This window comes from Zophobas morio, unplaced genomic scaffold (genome assembly GCF_036711695.1).
Source record: "Zophobas morio isolate AGI-343-1 ecotype UQ-CSIRO unplaced genomic scaffold, CSIRO_AGI_Zmor_V1 ptg000093l, whole genome shotgun sequence".
Lineage (NCBI taxonomy): Eukaryota > Metazoa > Arthropoda > Insecta > Coleoptera > Tenebrionidae > Zophobas > Zophobas morio.
This window is the reverse complement of record NW_026972198.1, coordinates 245264-261519: the sequence shown is the minus strand read 5'-3', so window position 1 is coordinate 261519 and position 16256 is coordinate 245264. Positions and strand designations below refer to the sequence as shown.

The 16256-nt window shown below is 33.1% G+C and overlaps 3 protein-coding genes and 1 long non-coding RNA gene across 14 annotated transcripts; 2 read left to right on the top strand and 2 right to left on the bottom strand.

Annotated features, from left to right (window-relative positions):
- The first annotated feature begins 3468 nt into the window (after positions 1-3468).
- On the top strand, positions 3469-5016 carry LOC135144298 (uncharacterized). 3 transcript variants are annotated; one of them, XR_010283075.1, is made up of 4 exons: positions 3469-4083; positions 4140-4305; positions 4384-4411; positions 4752-5016. XR_010283075.1 is itself a non-coding variant. In XM_064076306.1 (4 exons), exons 1-3 carry the CDS (start codon positions 3874-3876, stop codon positions 4381-4383), a joined length of 306 nt encoding a protein of 101 aa, XP_063932376.1. In that variant the 5' UTR covers positions 3469-3873; the 3' UTR covers positions 4384-4411; positions 4752-5016. The 3 variants fall into 3 exon arrangements, 1 of the variants encoding a protein (XP_063932376.1); XR_010283074.1 differs by having other exon boundaries at positions 4384-4485; XM_064076306.1 differs by having other exon boundaries at positions 4230-4305; positions 4364-4411.
- Positions 4923-6280, bottom strand: LOC135144299 (uncharacterized). 3 transcript variants are annotated; one of them, XR_010283078.1, is made up of 6 exons: positions 6194-6280; positions 5978-6063; positions 5872-5914; positions 5615-5788; positions 5478-5550; positions 4923-5005 (listed from the first exon to the last, which is right to left on the bottom strand). It is a non-coding gene; the product is annotated as an uncharacterized LOC135144299 (long non-coding RNA). The 3 variants fall into 3 exon arrangements; XR_010283076.1 differs by having other exon boundaries at positions 5615-5914; XR_010283077.1 differs by having other exon boundaries at positions 5615-5914; positions 5982-6063.
- A 1156-nt stretch (positions 6281-7436) lies between these two features.
- Positions 7437-13601, top strand: LOC135144294 (fanconi-associated nuclease 1-like). 7 transcript variants are annotated; one of them, XM_064076295.1, is made up of 21 exons: positions 7437-7522; positions 7577-7744; positions 7794-7951; positions 8015-8123; positions 8240-8436; positions 8488-8635; positions 8691-8826; positions 9013-9355; positions 9485-9619; positions 9679-9743; positions 10768-10862; positions 11060-11107; positions 11167-11192; positions 11613-11757; positions 11817-11875; positions 11924-12017; positions 12088-12137; positions 12193-12309; positions 12358-12463; positions 13265-13413; positions 13519-13601. In XM_064076295.1, exons 1-20 carry the CDS (start codon positions 7438-7440, stop codon positions 13396-13398), a joined length of 2418 nt encoding a protein of 805 aa, XP_063932365.1. In that variant the 5' UTR covers position 7437; the 3' UTR covers positions 13399-13413; positions 13519-13601. The 7 variants fall into 7 exon arrangements, 6 of the variants coding, with proteins under 6 accessions (XP_063932365.1, XP_063932364.1, XP_063932363.1 ...); XM_064076294.1 differs by having other exon boundaries at positions 8240-8635; positions 11170-11192; XM_064076293.1 differs by having other exon boundaries at positions 8240-8635.
- A 354-nt stretch (positions 13602-13955) lies between these two features.
- On the bottom strand, positions 13956-16218 carry LOC135144320 (lysine-specific demethylase 4B-like). The gene is made up of 14 exons (XM_064076343.1): positions 16171-16218; positions 16021-16103; positions 15837-15959; positions 15717-15776; positions 15586-15643; positions 15483-15529; positions 15355-15427; positions 15165-15301; positions 14926-15109; positions 14789-14872; positions 14612-14730; positions 14466-14558; positions 14153-14410; positions 13956-14096 (listed from the first exon to the last, which is right to left on the bottom strand). Exons 3-14 carry the CDS (start codon positions 15915-15917, stop codon positions 13959-13961), a joined length of 1332 nt encoding a protein of 443 aa, XP_063932413.1. The 5' UTR covers positions 15918-15959; positions 16021-16103; positions 16171-16218; the 3' UTR covers positions 13956-13958.
- Between the last annotated feature and the right edge of the window lie 38 nt (positions 16219-16256).

Genomic DNA, 16256 nt, shown 5'->3' with positions numbered 1-16256 from the left:
AACTCCCGTTCTTCTTGTCCCCGCCTTCTTCGTCGTTAGTCTTAATGTGCTGAGGTCGAGAGTTTTCGTCGTAGCTTTGTGGTTAAAAGACTGAAGTGTATTTTCAAGGTCTATATTTCATTCCCACCGACGCGACTCTCTTTTTCGGTATTTAATAGTTGCGTATTTAACCTCGTCCTTATAATTTTTAATGCTTTTGTACTGTTTGAGTAGCACAACACCCCTCCCTCCCCTCCTACTAAACACTAACCAACAAAAACGTAAGAAAGAAAGAGCACTGTGTATGCCATCCCTTATAGTTATTTATTCTCCTTCAACGATTTACAACATTAAATAAATAATGTACTCCACGGTCGCTTTATAGTCATAATTGTCTGCCCAGTACGCATCTGTAAAACGATCTTATTATTTACTAATTTCTAAAGTTAGAAAATTTTAATTTTTTGTGTCGTAGCATAAAAGTAACCTAGTATATGTTTCGCTGTTAACAAATGCGATTCATTATTATTAATAAAAAAAGGCTGCTAAGTTCTGAGGCCGCATACCCTATATTGAGGTATAGCGTTGACTGCTGCGTTACGTAAAGGTTCATTAGCCTATAGAATTCCCAGTTTGTAGTACCGAAACCTTTGAAAGGTTGATTTTGGAATAGGAATAGGATGGTAATGAAGTTAACTTCTTAGTCATGTACTTATTAAGCTTTAGTCCGTTGTAAGGTAACTATTTCAGTTTGATATCAATCCCTAGTATTCTATTATTAGGTGACCTTATTATAAATTCTTTTTTTAAAAACCTTGTTTATGTTATAGTTGCCGATAATTATAGAGAATCTATTTACGTGCCCGCTACCACTTCCTTTTAAGTAGAACAGAACATGTAATTATCAATTATGTTACCTTTATAGTTATACTTTTGGTGTAAATTTTCAAGATTTAAATTAACAAGTTGCGCTGACCTTTCAAGTAATATAAAGCTCCTTCAGTTCGTATTGCATCCGCTTAATTATTTTTTACTTTTACTCGACATGAATACAGGCACTTGGTCAGTTATAGGCGTGCTTGAGTTCCATCTATTTTCTATTAATTGGGTGTCGTTCCTTATTTTCTGTTTCCTGTTCAGTTCTTGTCACTTCAATTTAAATAAACTTATAAACGTTTAACCTGTTAATAACACTTTTCTTTAGTTTGTACAATGGCCTCCACTTTTCATACAAAAAACAATTCATTAGGTAACGTGCATATGAATTAGTTTCGCTAATTACTTGTTTTGAAAGGCTGTGGAAATAATTTCTGTCACTAAGGGCATGCTAAATATTTGTGCTATGGCTGTAAAAACGTTTTAAAAGTTTTTTAATGAAATTGGAAAATACCAATATTAACGCCTTTTGTTTGTATAAAACCCCTTGCTGTAGTTCTGGTTTTATGTTGTTGGTTATTATTTAATATAATCTTCATGTTGTCATTAAAAACTGTTTAAATTTTTTATTAAATTTTATTTGTATAACACTGAAATCTAGGTTGTTCCTTTAAAAACAATAACTTTATTTTGGCGGTATTTATATACTCTAAGGTATAATTTGCCTCACTGCATTTACGTATATTATGGCCACTTGAGTGTATTATATATACGTTAAATAACTTTTAGAGTTGTGTATTTTAAATAAAAACTAAATGTAGCTTATAATCAGCGGTCTACTGAGAGTTCCAAATTAATGAAAGTAGTTGCTATTCCTGAGATGAGAGTTAAGGTTAAAAATTAAGGTTAGGTTAAGAATAAGGGTTAGTTTAGGGCCCTTCAATTTTACGTCACCACAATTCTAATTGAGTTTGGTTAAGACACTGCCTAATCTTAAGTCAAGCTGCCATCTAAAAACCTTGAGTACGCTAAAGATTACTAATACTTTGCGAAGCGTTGCCCTTAATTAGTTTCTTTGACTGAAAATAACTTGGTGCTTTATAAACTGTGCACGAGTGCCAGTGTGAAGCAATTCTATAAATCAATTTACCTTTTTCTTATGAAGCCCCTGGTTATAGGCGCTAAAGTTTAACCTTAGGAATACCTACCGAGAGAGTTAAAATTAATACATTATGAAAAGTATAAAATAAGTTTAATAATTAAAATGAATTAAGAAGAAAAAACAGGTAAGTGGTAAGTTGAGGCTCAATTGAAGCGATTTTAAAACGTGTTTGGTTCATGTATACTAGCGTACCAGTCCACATTATAACGTTACCAACTAATAAACTAGTGGAATGAATACTGTATTATTCAGAAACTTTACTTTCTAACAATCTTAAGTGTTTTTAATTGTACAATCACAATGTATACTAGTATTACGTGATAATCACGCAGCATTTATGATATTTTAAGTAATATGTTATTTAAAACTTGCAACCTATTAATACTACAGTCAGGGCAGGATAAAGAATAATTGGGAGAATAATGAGTTTATAGATAAACAGCTTCAGCTTATTTATAAGGTGGAGTCTACTGCTTCAATATACCAACTTGTATAAGGCATTCTTAGCAGTATGCACTATTTACTATATGCTCCATATGAGTGTGCAAAGTGAATCTCTTCTTCTTATTATTACAGGATGTGCAGATAGAGTTATAGTTTGATAGCCAGAGAAGGCGATTTAGGACTGCAAAATATGACTGTAGCGTACACACCTTGAGCTAGTAATACGATATTTGGTTTAAACACGTCGATAAAAGTGAACCTTTATAGAACGTTAAGTTTGACGTAAATTCAAAAACTGTAAATTTTCTGTTGGGTTAAAAGGTTATTATTTAAACTATAAGCTGGAAAATTTTATGATTAGTTGCTCATCCTTTGTTAATTAGTGGTCTTAACCCGTAAGTCGTTCTCTTCACTTCTTATTTCCGCAGTACATTGTTTAAAGAATCTTATATTTATTGTATATATTAATCGGTAGTTAGTAGTAAATCTATCACCTGAATGTAACCTCTATAATTATTATCATATTTTAAACTACCAGGCTTTATAAATACATGTATATGTGAAGACAAATAAACTTTCAAAATAGTATAAATAAGCCGATTATATATATATATAGTAAGTTTCGCAATTGAAACGCTTAGCAAATATAGTGGTGCACGAGCCATATTTAAAAATGAAAGGGGACTGTAAAAAAGATTCATAACGCCTTTTGCTTTATTTTTATTATTTTTAACTAGCATATTATAGTTAGTGCTCAGTAGCACTTTAAATAGCGTAAGCCGTATTTCTATACGGTGAGAGGGGTTGGATAAGAGATGCCCAACAGTGGGTATTTTTCAGGGGTATCATGGATGTTTCTAGGGGATTGCAGGAAAATATTGTTACCACTTCTGACTTTTGACCCAAGCACGGTAAAACCCGCTAGGTATCAGTACCACCGGAAGAGAAATTTTGAGGTATGAGGCCCCCTCAAGACCTGTCATCAAGAATGATAGCCAACCCACTTGGTTTGCACAAGTCCACTCACAGTATCCGATGGGAAATTTATTGGGGATTAATCAAACCAATTTTTTTTAACGAAATTTTTTTGAACATTTACTAGCTGTATACATTTTGTAAGAAGAGAACTAAAGGAAGTCCCATGGAGAAATAAACGAGACGCAGGAAGACACTTACATTAACTAGCCACCTCAGCTGTTATAACCTTTGTTAATAACTTTAGTTTTTTTATAGCATTAAGTAACAAATATTATGTTTAGTTTAATTGGTATACTTAACAGCATCATTGTTTATTTTAATATAATATTACTTATTGACGAATTTCTTATTATTTTATATCTATTTTTGTATTCGCGTTTTACTATAACAGTATATCACGGCATTGCCTGTTTGTATTTGTTCCGGTACGCTTCATGTATCTGCCAGAAAATTATTTTCGTAAAAGTGACTGCTGGATTGCCTTTTTAGCGAATATGATTAATTTCGTAGTAATCTCCTTTTTAATCCTCAAGCAAGCTTTAAACAGAAAAAAGAGTCACGTCCGCGGGAACAAAACCTACGACCTAGGAGGGCGCCCCTCAATGCTTCTAACTGCTGAGCTACCACAACAATTCTCCATCCTGGTATGATAAAATTACCATATTTTTTTTATTAATGACTTTTGTGGATGCTCTGTAAGTCAAGCGCAAACCGCTTATTCTTGATTCGGGAGCAAGGAGGCGCTCATATATCTCCAGGAAAGAGTATCATTAATGTTACAATTTTCAAGGGGGGGAACCGCAGAACGTGGTTAGCCACCGTAGATACTACCCAAGCTCCTGGAACTTTGACGTCCGATCGAACAGGTCGGAGTGCTTTTTGCCAGTGCACCCCCCCATACGTATTTTACCCGTTAAATTTCAGTTAAATATCCTGAATATTAGGTAACGGATAGAGGCGGAGTCAAAAAAAGTTAAGTTGCGTTACATAGCATGCAAGAACCAATTCACGATTAACTGTAACATTTTATGAAAACGCGCGTGCAAGTAGTGTTTATATATCTTTAAAACAACGTTTTCTCCCTAGAAGTTACAACGTGTCGAGTGTGGAGCACTATTAGCTTTTTTGACTAACTTGTTTTTATTCAACCTTGAAAGTATAAGAGTAAGTTGATTGTTAAAGCGGTTAGGAGAAGAATATCCTTTAGTCTAGATAACGTTAGCACTATAAGTTTTTAGTTGTTTGAAATTACAAATAGGTTAGGAAAAAATTTTAATTACTGGTTTTATTATTGTAATTTCATTATGCCCAGGTCCGCCACGATCAGTTTTTTTAAAAACTTCAAACCACTTGATCTGTAACTACTAAGGGCTGAAAAAGAACAAAGAAACATCGGGCTTAGACTCCCTCCACTCTGGCCTAGTATGATGGGAAACTAGCATAAATTATCACCAAGAGAATTGGCTCAAAAAACTAGAGCTGAGGCCTTTTAGAGACGTCGGCAACACTAAAAATTAAGGCCCTCCCTACCGTTAGCTTCGTACCCAGAGGAAAAAGCTTACTAACCTCATTAAAATAAAAAAAAAAGCATTAATTTTTGTCTTCTCTATGACATTAAGTATAATTTGCAGTTAATATTTTAAATATGATCCGCTTATTACATAATCATTTTAGCAATAAAAATTTAATTTTTTCTAAAATTTAACTATATGGAATGAATGCAAGTAACTTCATTTTTGCGAATGCAAATTTTATCATCTAGGATTAAGGCAGCTAATAGGTAGAAAAACGAAATAAACGTTTAAAACATTTGTTAATATATCCTCTACAGGCGAGGAAAAGCTTCCTATAGAATTAAGGCTGGCAAAAAAAGTCTTGCTTATTTAATATATACATACATAAAATTGGCTCTAAATTAATGAATGTGAGGGTATAAACAAATTTAAGTCCAATAATTTTTCTTTAAACTTTAGCGATAAATTAACCAACACAAATTTAGAGCAAATTATTTTAGTAACAATTAAACTCATTTAAATACTATGGAATTTAAACACCAGCTTAGTAAAGCCTCCGATTCTTAATTCGCGCGCCATCTCTCCTGAATTAATATGCTTGAAAATTTACAAATTTATTAGAAGTGTTGAGAAGGGAAAAGTAAGAAAAAGGAGAAATTACTGCCTTTTCTTTACATCCTTGGGCTCAATGATACAGTATATTGCCGTATTCGTGAACGCAGAAGGTATTCAAGGTAGATAGCTCCAAGTTAATAGAACAACGTAGGTAAGGAAAGTAGGCAAACTTAAATCCGTAACTTTAGGTGGGGGTAGTTTATAGGGTGGGCTTCCCCTGCTAAAAAGGTGAGGAGGTCATCTCCCCAATTTTATGACTCCTCTCGGGGAGCAAAAATAATTCACAAACTGATATATCCTTACCTTGTTACTAAAGATTTGTGAACAGTCATATATTCTCTGTATACTACGTTTTGTAGTATAGATAGTTTTTAAATTTCACCTACTTAGTTATAATAGATGTCTTTACATACGTTCCAATGCGTTCAATAATCAAGTTGACGTGAGTGCGAGAGCAGGAGAAAATTGTTCATATAGCGTTATATTGTTAACATCCTGCGGGATGCACAGTGCAATTATTATATAAGTAGAAGCAATACCAATAAACGTGGTTACAGAAGCTTCTAAATTTTATAAGGTTAAGCCTAATAGGCTAAAAAAATATATATATGCAAAACTATCATACCGGGATCGAGAGTTGTCGTGGTAGCTCAACTGTTAGTAGCGTTGACACACAACCTCAAGAGCGTTTGCACAACCGTAATGATGGGCTTTATTACTTTTTAAAGGAAAACTTTTAAAAATAATATAACTTGTAGACTGCAGCTTATCTTCAAATTGCTACACGAGTGGACATTTTTAAATTATTTAAAAAAATTTTCCTGGTGGCCGAGTTTTTTAGAACAGATAACTTTTCTCTACGTAAATGCACGGCTACATATGAATTTTCCTAATGCTAATTTTTAAGAATTTTTTAACTTATGCCTTTGCAATCCTTCTTTCGTCTCAGCACGCCATCAAGTATACATTGAATATGAACTCTTCCTTTTGGTAATTACGTTTGAAAAATGGGGACATTAGTTTTTACCTCTTGTTTTTTTTTAAAACTTCGCATAGAAATTCGACTCTTGTATGGAATAGGAAAAATCTGTTTTAGCTGATCCAAGTTAAAATATCTTTTATATCCACTTTTGGATCATACTGTTACATCCTGAAGTTGAATATTCTATAAAGATAGTAAAGAGTTTAACTAAAGACAACTGACACAAAAGAAACAAGTAATAAATATAAAAGTATTAGGAGTAAGAACAAACCTTAAAACCAGAGCTTTTAAAACAAATATTTTTGATATTCAAAAACTCGAAGCGGTTCGGAACTAGAATAAGGCGAAAGGCATTATTACAAATAAAGTCACAGGATTAAAAGCTCTCAAAAAAAAACTAAAATACAGGCTCGGACAAAATGCAGAAATTACAATTATTCAAGCCGAAATTAATATAATCTGGCAAAGAGGTGGATAATCTCTTCCTCAATAGGTTTATTTTAGAAACTATGTTTTTGCTTTTTTCGCCAACTTGCGAAGGAGTTTTAATATGTACCTCAAGCCTTTCTTATGCATATTTTGAGAGTTGGTAATACGCACGGTAGGCAATATTTTATCTTTTCATTGCTTACAATCTCAGTCTGTTCTAGGGAAAATAAATAACCATATTAGTTGTATGGCACGCCACCATAAAGTCACACTAAAGCAAATTAGCATATTAGCCAGGTTGTCTTCGTACATATTTATTTTGTACGCTTTAAATGCCTTTCATTTTTTATTTAAATGATTCAAAAATTTTAGAAATTTAAAAGTAGATTTTTCATTTTTCTTGCAATTATAAGGCTTTGGTAGTTAAAAGAAACAGTTCTACATCCTTAAAAAAGATAATGTCTTGTACATCTTTTAATTCGAGATTTTTGTCAGCTCATACACGTACTTTTCTTCTCTTTCTGAAGAGTACATCGTGCTTAAGTTATATAATAATTTTAAACTTAGTATTATCTTTTAAATTTGAACTTTTTTTAGGTTTCTTTTCAAGGTTTTTTAACGATGAAGATCTGTTCTTTCTTAACGAATATTTTAGTTTAGATGAAAGCGTTCAATATTTATTTATAAGATTATATGAACGTAAAAAAGACTGGATCAAAAAGAGCTCCCTTATTGATTATAAAGAAATTATATTACCTATTGAAGGTTTTGAGATTATTATAGATTTTATCTTTTAAGTAATGCTTTTTGCCAGAAACTTTGGACGTGCTCTTAAAAAAAAAATTCCTGGAGCTACTTGATTTTGATAATAATTTTATTGATTTTAAAGGAATTCTCTTTATGTTAACTTTGAGCGAACTGTTGCTAATAGCTAAAAGTCATAAGATCAATTTAAAAGGAAAAACTAAAACGGTATTTCTTTTTAGGTTATTAATCTGTTAATTTAGTGCTAACTTGAATTTAACTATCGCGAAGAAAGCAAATGTAATTGAGTGCATAGTAAAAACTAGTAGGTTACAAAGGTCCATTTTAGAAAATTTCTCTAGGAAAAGGGTTATTTTAAAAGATGTTAAGTCGGCTTTAGGTAAACTTCGTTTAAAATTTTTTTTTTTCAATTATTCTTTTGAAATTTTTTCCCATTTTAACATATACTTTTGCTTATGTATTTAAGTCAATTTAAAATTGTTAATCAAATAATAGGTCTGTGCGTTCGAGTTCACTGTAAAGCCCGCTTTTTAATAGACAGGGTTATGACTTTTAGCTTTATGGATAGAAAATACAAAGAAACAGAAGTGAGAACATTGCTGGCTGTATATTTTAATAAATTAAAAAACACTTCGAATGATGTAAATTTTGCTCTTAACGAGAGCCTCCTGGAAAAAATATCTCGAGTAAAAGTACTGCAAAATTTATCGAGTGATTTCCTTTTAAAAAAAGCATCTGTTAAGCACTTTCAAGTCACTCATGCAGCATTAGACGCGCTTCCTCTCATTTGCGGAAATTTACCTTATAAAGAAAAAATCATGGAAGATTCTATATTTTCTAATAAGGGTAATAAACACAAGCCTGATAACTTTGAGAGTTGCTATATATCAGGTTGATTGCTTCAGTACTTTTAAGTTTAAGGTATATTTAGCTCTTTCTACCTTAGAGGTTGACTTGCACTTTATTGAACTAACGAGATTGTTTCCGTATAACGGCAGCTCAAGTAGCAGCAACAGTCAACCTGTTAATGACTTTTACTGTTCGCATTACGGACTGTGCCACTACTTATATGCTTTGCTTCTGTAGAATTACATTTTTTAATTTTTTTTAACTTTATTATAAGTAAAAGTAATGCTATTTTTGGCTACTTGCTTGTTTACTTGTGTACTTAATCAAAGGAAACGTCGCATTTTGTTGATTTTACACTTATTTATATAAAACTGTATTTTTATTAAAAAATACTGAAGAACTTGTGTGATTTATGATAGTGAACAACAACTTCAGGACCATCTTGAGAAACATACTCTTATTGCTACACCTTTGCCTTTTTATAATTTTGTGGAGTTTATAAAAAAAAGGTTTAGCATCGAATGCTCGTCCGGAAGCTCTCAGTTGGAGCATCTCGACGTCTTTTCTCTTTATTATGGTGATCTTTTTAGCTATGATAAAGCTGACGATAAACAAGCTTTACGGGAAGAGCACTGTGTTGCTGTTAAGCCGCCACACTTGTTTCGACCCACTAATTTCGGATTCTTTTGTGCTGGCCATGTCTACTCAAGGATTCTCTCGGTTATTGTCACTCAGCTGGAAAAGCTTAAAAATTATCAACTGGTAGATATTATTATGCAGTCATTTAAAAATTTTTATAAGGAAAATAGAGAAGAAAAAATTAATATAATAACTTATTACATTGTTTATTAATGATTGTGATTTTAACCTTTTGTCATTACGTCATCCAAGGCAAATGAAATTCTACGACTTCTCTTGTCTCAGTGCCAGTTCGGATTAAATTCTCGCGGTCGCTGGTGGGAACGACTGACGGTTAATTTGCGCACGCAGTCTAGGGATCTCACGCAGTGCGCTTTGGAATGCAGAGTTTGCTGCGATCTTTACCAATAATTTTCACTGCTTGCCTTTTTAATATTTTAAATTAGAACGGTTTGGCAGATCCCCACGTACGTTCTGGCCACCGGATGTCTCTGGAAGCGAGGCTGAAAAAGTTCGTTTCTGTATTTCTATATAGCGAACTTTATACATTATATGCTTTTTATAAAGTAAAAGTGGTAAGAGATTGTATGTAAAAGAAATATAAAAATAATTGAAATCGATAAAAGGAAAAAATTTTTTATTTATAAAATCGCCTGTTATAGTTGATTATGACCTTTTTTTTATTTGAAGTGTGCTTTGAGCTGTTTTTAAAGGCGGCTCGACTTCCTCTCTACAATCATATATATATATATATATCGGGGCTATATTTTAACGACTCTCTTTGTCTATCTGTTCCTTTTTCAAGTACCTTTTTTTACTTTTGGAATTTGTTTATTTTGCAATGCACAAATTAAACTTTTTTAAGCGGATTTTAATAAAAATAATTATATTTATTTAGCATTAAAATAGTTATGAGATTAATAGTGGTGTATAAAACCTTTGTTTAATTTTTCCGGGATATTTTTTTGCGAACTGTGCTTTATATAGAAATAAGGAAAGACAAGGTATTATTTATTGGCAGTTATATAGTTGCTTGTTTTTAGACTATGTAGAAAATATTGGAGTTTTGAACTAACCGCCTGTAGGAGGTATTTGTAATTATCCTCTATGATGTTCTAGAGCGCTCACTTTCATTATATTACAGCTTAGATTAGTATTGCTTTAGTAGTTTTTAACCCCAAAGTCTTACTAAACTTTACTATTAAGCAGTTTTTCGGTAGGCTCACTTACACAATGTTTAGTGAGTTACAGTCCAGCAGTTATTATTGCTATATAATATTTTTTTTTTACAAGTTTTGTAGTGCTCCAGTTTGCGCATGTAAATGGTTAATTTACATTTTTCAATAAGATTTTAAAAAGGCCTTGAACTTTTTAAAGACAAAGTAAGTAATTTTTTCGCCCTTGATTCCTTACCACTTTAGGGTAATGCATAAGAAAAGCGGATTTAATATGAAAGACTGACTTGTAAAATCTTTATATGTTTTCTCACTGAAAGAAAAAAAAGTATACGTTCTTACTTTTACTTTTTAATTTAGGATTACTGTTGGGAAGGGAAAATCGAAACAAATGGCTCTCTTATCACTCCCGGAATACACTTTACTTGTTGAACCGCCAACAGTATTTATTAAAGGTTTCATACTTTTTGAAAAACATTTTATTTTGCTGCAATAAAATTAATGCGGATGACTTAGTCATAATTGTTATTTATCACAAGTAGTGTATACTTTTGTTTAGCGTGTGTGACGCGAATCACTTACTTTTTTTCTGATTTTTTTTTGTTACAAACTACTTGCTTATATAATTTCCGGTCTTTAATTCTTTATGTAGCTATGAAGGCCTGGGATAACGTGCGTGGTTTCAAAAGATTTTATATAGGTTCCTTTTTAGCGTTTCTGCCTTTTTTTAAACATTACTTATACCCATTCGCATTTTAGTAGGTCCTGCAATAGACACCGTTGAAGTATTGAATTACCGCGTTATTTTGCTAAACTCTAGAGCTTTTGCTTAGTTATATTAATTTTTTTGCAACGTTAGAAAGAATTTTTTTATATAACATTGTCAAGTTCTATTGTTGGATAAATATGAAGATTGGGTGTTGTTGCTTACAAATTTGGCTGCACTTCGTGTGCGTCCGACTCTTCCAAATAGTTAATATTATTTTTTCTACATGGTTTTTTTTTGTCGTGAAGATTTTCTCTCGGGTACATCATGTCAGCCCGAGTATGCATGCTATTGTTAAGTAAATCGAATTACTACCACTATTTGGTCATTGGATCTTTAACATTCTCACCGTGAAGAGTTTTAGCATTTCCATATAATTAACATTTGAGCGCTCTTAACTTTTTCCTTCTACTTTACTTTTGCTCATTTTATTTAAAAGAATACTGCCCTTGTCCATTATGAAAAACAAGGCTGGAACGGCCTACATTCACAAAACTTACTATTTAGAACACTTTTTGCTTTAGCCTTGTGGGATATAATATTTTCAGAAGACTTTGAAGATTCCTTTGTATCTCCTTATCAGAGTAATCATTAATTTTTTTTGAAAAGAAACTTCGAATTATTGCGTATAAATAACTCTAAGGCTTGCCGCTTGATTTTTATTGTGATACCTTTTATAAGAAAAGATCCATACAAATTACGGTTACATGTTGGCATTTGATGAAGCTGCCTTTTAAAAAAAGATTTTAGAAACGCTTAGATTATATGAAAGAGATGAATGTAGCTGAACTTCACTCTTTTTTTAAAAGTTGCTGGCATCAGCATTATGGAAAATTTTTTCCAGGTGCCGCATTTGCTTGATATCCAAAGAGTTTCTTGAGTACTCACAGGCTACTTATATATATTTTTAAAAGGTATAAGTTGGGACTTATTCACATTAGAGCAACTTTTATCCATAGTAGAGGTATTTATTATACATGGAGGCTGTAGGTTCCCACTAGGAGTCTGCTATTTGTAAGGGGCTGGGAACGGACCTGCTTACAGGTGTAATTATGATATTGGCGAAAGATTACCGCCATCGACGCAGTGGGATGCCCGATTTAACACTCTGGCAAACCGATCCTCCTTCTTGCAAGGTGAAATTTATTTTGTTTAACATTAGTAGCACCTTTACGTCCTGACAGTTTGTAGAAGTAAAGAGTACCAATGACAGGATGTCGTGGAAGCAGTGGCTCTGGGCTCACGATCTACTAAAGTTAGGGGCTGATTACGAGATTGGCAGCGTGCAAGGTTTACTTTGGTTTACTAATTTCGTGGTTTCGCTTATTTAATTTTATGAAAGACTTTAATTCTAGAAAAATTCCAAAAAAGTTATTGTAACTACGTTGGTTTAAAACCTGTATTTTAAACATTAAATGGCCAAAGGATTGCATCACCGACTTTTATAGTTATTTTTTTATATATCACAATTTTATTTAAAACCATGACATATAGTTTGCGGCTCACAATTCTTTGACTTACGTCTAATAGTACATTAAAGTTATTCTAAGGTTATATACTTCCTTTTATAAAATTGTAGATAGATACTGATATAGCTACTATAAACCTTTTTAAGTACAGGTATAAAGATGAAATTATTTAAATATTTTACAGCTCTGCAGGAGTTTAATTCTTTCATGTATAAAATAACTTATAGTAGTTGTTACCAAGCCCTCATATATTTTAGTAAGTTAATTACGTTATTTTTAGTTGCACGTGAAAAATAAAAGCTTAGTTTCCGTATATATTTTTTAAAGTATCTTAGTAAAGCGTTACTCATATTCTTGGGATAATCTCTTGCTAATTCTTTGAGTTTCCGCCGGAGCTCAGCGGTCTATAACTTTGTCGCATAAACTTTATCCTGGAAGACATATCAGAGCTTCTAGGGTGTAGATACTCGTAGCAGGTTCGAGTCCACCAACGCAGCTATTTTTTTGTATAGCTGCTGTTAAACCTCGACTTTCTGGTTTTTGGTACTTTAGTAAATATATACCCAGTGATATGAACCATTACACCTGCACTTTTTGAAAATATATTTGAAATGGCTAATAGGAGGATACTACTGCGCGATTTTACCAGCAAATCTTTCCACGTTTGATGGCCCAAATATATCCATTAAACTTCGCTTTCAACATCCCCTCGTCATCAGTTATGTCAAGATGAGACATAAACTTAGAGATAATTAATCACGTTATATTCAAGTTTAGTATATTTCAGAATTATGACAGATAAATATCAATTCTTAAAATTTTATAAAATTACTTATATATAACTGACTTCATTACAAAATTATGCATGAAAACTAGCTATTGGGCACCTTGAATTTAAATGGTACATCTGTGAGAGTCCTATCCTACGTTAAGACTTGAAATGAAGAATAAAAAAATTTACAATGATAATAAAAAAAATTCATAGGAAAAAACAATATCGCAGTTTTCATTATACCATACTATTTTATTTAGGTAGTTTTTGCCAGCGCCCAACTAATCTTAGTAATACTATAAACATAATAAGACAAAACCAACTATGAGGGAGATGCTTCCATATAGTTTGGGCTCTACTTTTAAAGGATGTCAGTACCAATGCATAAGTGCTTCCTAATATAAAAATACACTAGCAAAAAGTAATACGCTTCAGTGTAGCATTCTTTATTGTAGGGTGGATCAGTCTTACTACAAAAAGAAAAAAGTCCAGTTTTTTAATAAGTTACCAAGAAAAGTAGTTTACTGTTATTTATATATTTGTCTCAAATATATTGTGCCTGTTTTTTTGCCTGAATCCACTTATTGTACATGGCTCGGCCGTAAAGGGCTGCGCAAGCCTCACTGCAGCAAAGATCAAAGTTGTTTTCTACTGTTTTCTGGCAACTTTTATTGGCGCAGACCTGTTTAAAGGCGGAATAATAAGTTTGAGTTGATCATGAAAACAACAGGTTCGTACAAACGGCTGCTTGGATTGCTGCTTTGCTCCTTTATCAGGTGGTGGTGCCCTCGCAGAGTCAATTGAACTTTCCCGATGGCTGACGCCCTCTGCAAAAGCTCGATCACCCGCTCGTTCGGGTCTCTCCCCAACCTTGAGACTCCCACGTTCAGGGGATTGGCTGGTCTTAGTATTCTCCGTGCCGGATTGTGCTCTTGTCCACGTGAACGGCACCAAATCAGAAGACAGCTTTACTTTTTTTGCACGGGTGAACCCCTTCTAACATATGGGCTTTATAAGGGTAAATAGGCCAGTTGTCTGGTAAAGCAAGGACCCTTCTTGACTCCTCATAAGTAGTTGCTCGCTGGGGTGACAAAAAAGGCGCAATTCTATCGGAAGAGGCAGTTAAAACCTCCATACTTCCCGTCTAGTTAAAAGAATATAACATTTAGACACAAATCTAGCTATTTATAAGCCGACCGCAGCGTTTTTTGGCCTTTGATACATCCACTCTTCCAAAGTACATACGTCAGCTCTTCTAAGAGTAGAACGCTTGTTGTCGCTGAACAAAACCTTATACGAAAAGAAATTCTTGAGACCTTGAATTAAATTTTAGCTAATATTATAAGCTTTAATAATAAAAAATAAACATAGAACCCTGAAATCTTCCCAATTTTTTGTTGTAAACAGTAGAGCCATACTCAACATAAACTTGGTCTCCAATTTCTAAATCTTTAGCAGCTTTTAAACAAAAACTTTATTCCACAAGTATAAGTACAAAAAAGCATGCAAACAATTATTAGGGCACGTAATATCGGAAAGTCGAGTAATGATTGGCCGCTCGTCGTCAGGAAAGGTTACGTAGCAAAATCCGGATATTGTTAGTACTTCACTGACGACGCCCGCATACCAAAAGCCGTCAGCCGGATACCGCGCAACAACACGCGTCATAGACTCCAGCATAGAGACCTCTTCAGGCTTAACAAAAAAAATAAGTGTTAACCCGTAAAGTAATTCTTATGTAGAGACTTACGAACTCTGTTTTTACTTCGTTGTGCTTGTGTGAGCAATAAGCTCTGAACGAGCTAAAGTGAGGAAAACGATCCCGTAGGTTAACAACAAAAGCGTATCTCTGGGCGCAAGTCACGTGAAATGTGTTATAACAAGTTTCTAAAGTTTTTATATAGTTCGTAATTATTAAAAATTAATATTAAAATTACTACTTTTATAACATTGTATGTTTGGAGTGCTCAGGCACTTTTCCTTTAGGGCGACTTTTTGGCAGAAAATGCATTTCTCATTAAAAGGATGATTATAGGTGTGTTATAAAATTAAAAATAATATTATATACTAGTTTCCAACGAGAAATGGGAATCCGATCAATACCTTGAAATTGCCCTAGTAAGTGCATAGAAAAATCGTTTTTAAAAATTAACTTAGCATAAGGAGGTAACCTTGTAAGTTTTCTAATATTTCTTTTTTAGCTTGCTTTGTGGATACATCCGCCGGAAGCTATTATTTACGAACATCGCACAAAAGGATATGGTTATAAATAATTAAACACAATTGCTTAAAAAAGATAAACTTTAAAAGAAGACGGATCTGATTTTTCGCTCTTAGCAACCCCTTTCAAAAGTTTGGGAAGCTGTAAGTAACAAAGTGAGATGTTGCAATTCACACAAACAGAAAAGTAAACGGAGTTTACGAATGGCGTATATGCTGGCAAAAAAGAAACTTTAGGGGCCCAAATAGCACAAGAGGTAAGTATAAAGTCTCCAGTGCTCATCAAAGAGTAGGCTCCACCTTGGTTAGGGCATATGCAACATTTCTTCAAAATCGGTATAGTTTGAATGGGCTAGAAGAAAGGTGTAAAGAAGAAAAATACGTACAACTAAATTTGGTGAAAGAGCGCAGCGTTGGCATTTCCAACGGTCTACATCTTGTAACTCATTTAATGTAATTCCGTAGCAAACTATTTAAGTAAAAATGAGAGTTCTATGAACTGAATAAATATTAGTTTTATTTGTAAAAAAAAATACCAGTGTGTACAGCCACAAAACAAACGCTGCAAACCACAAGCCCGGTTTGGTTGATTTTCTCCTCATAAGTGTTATTTATTACGTGA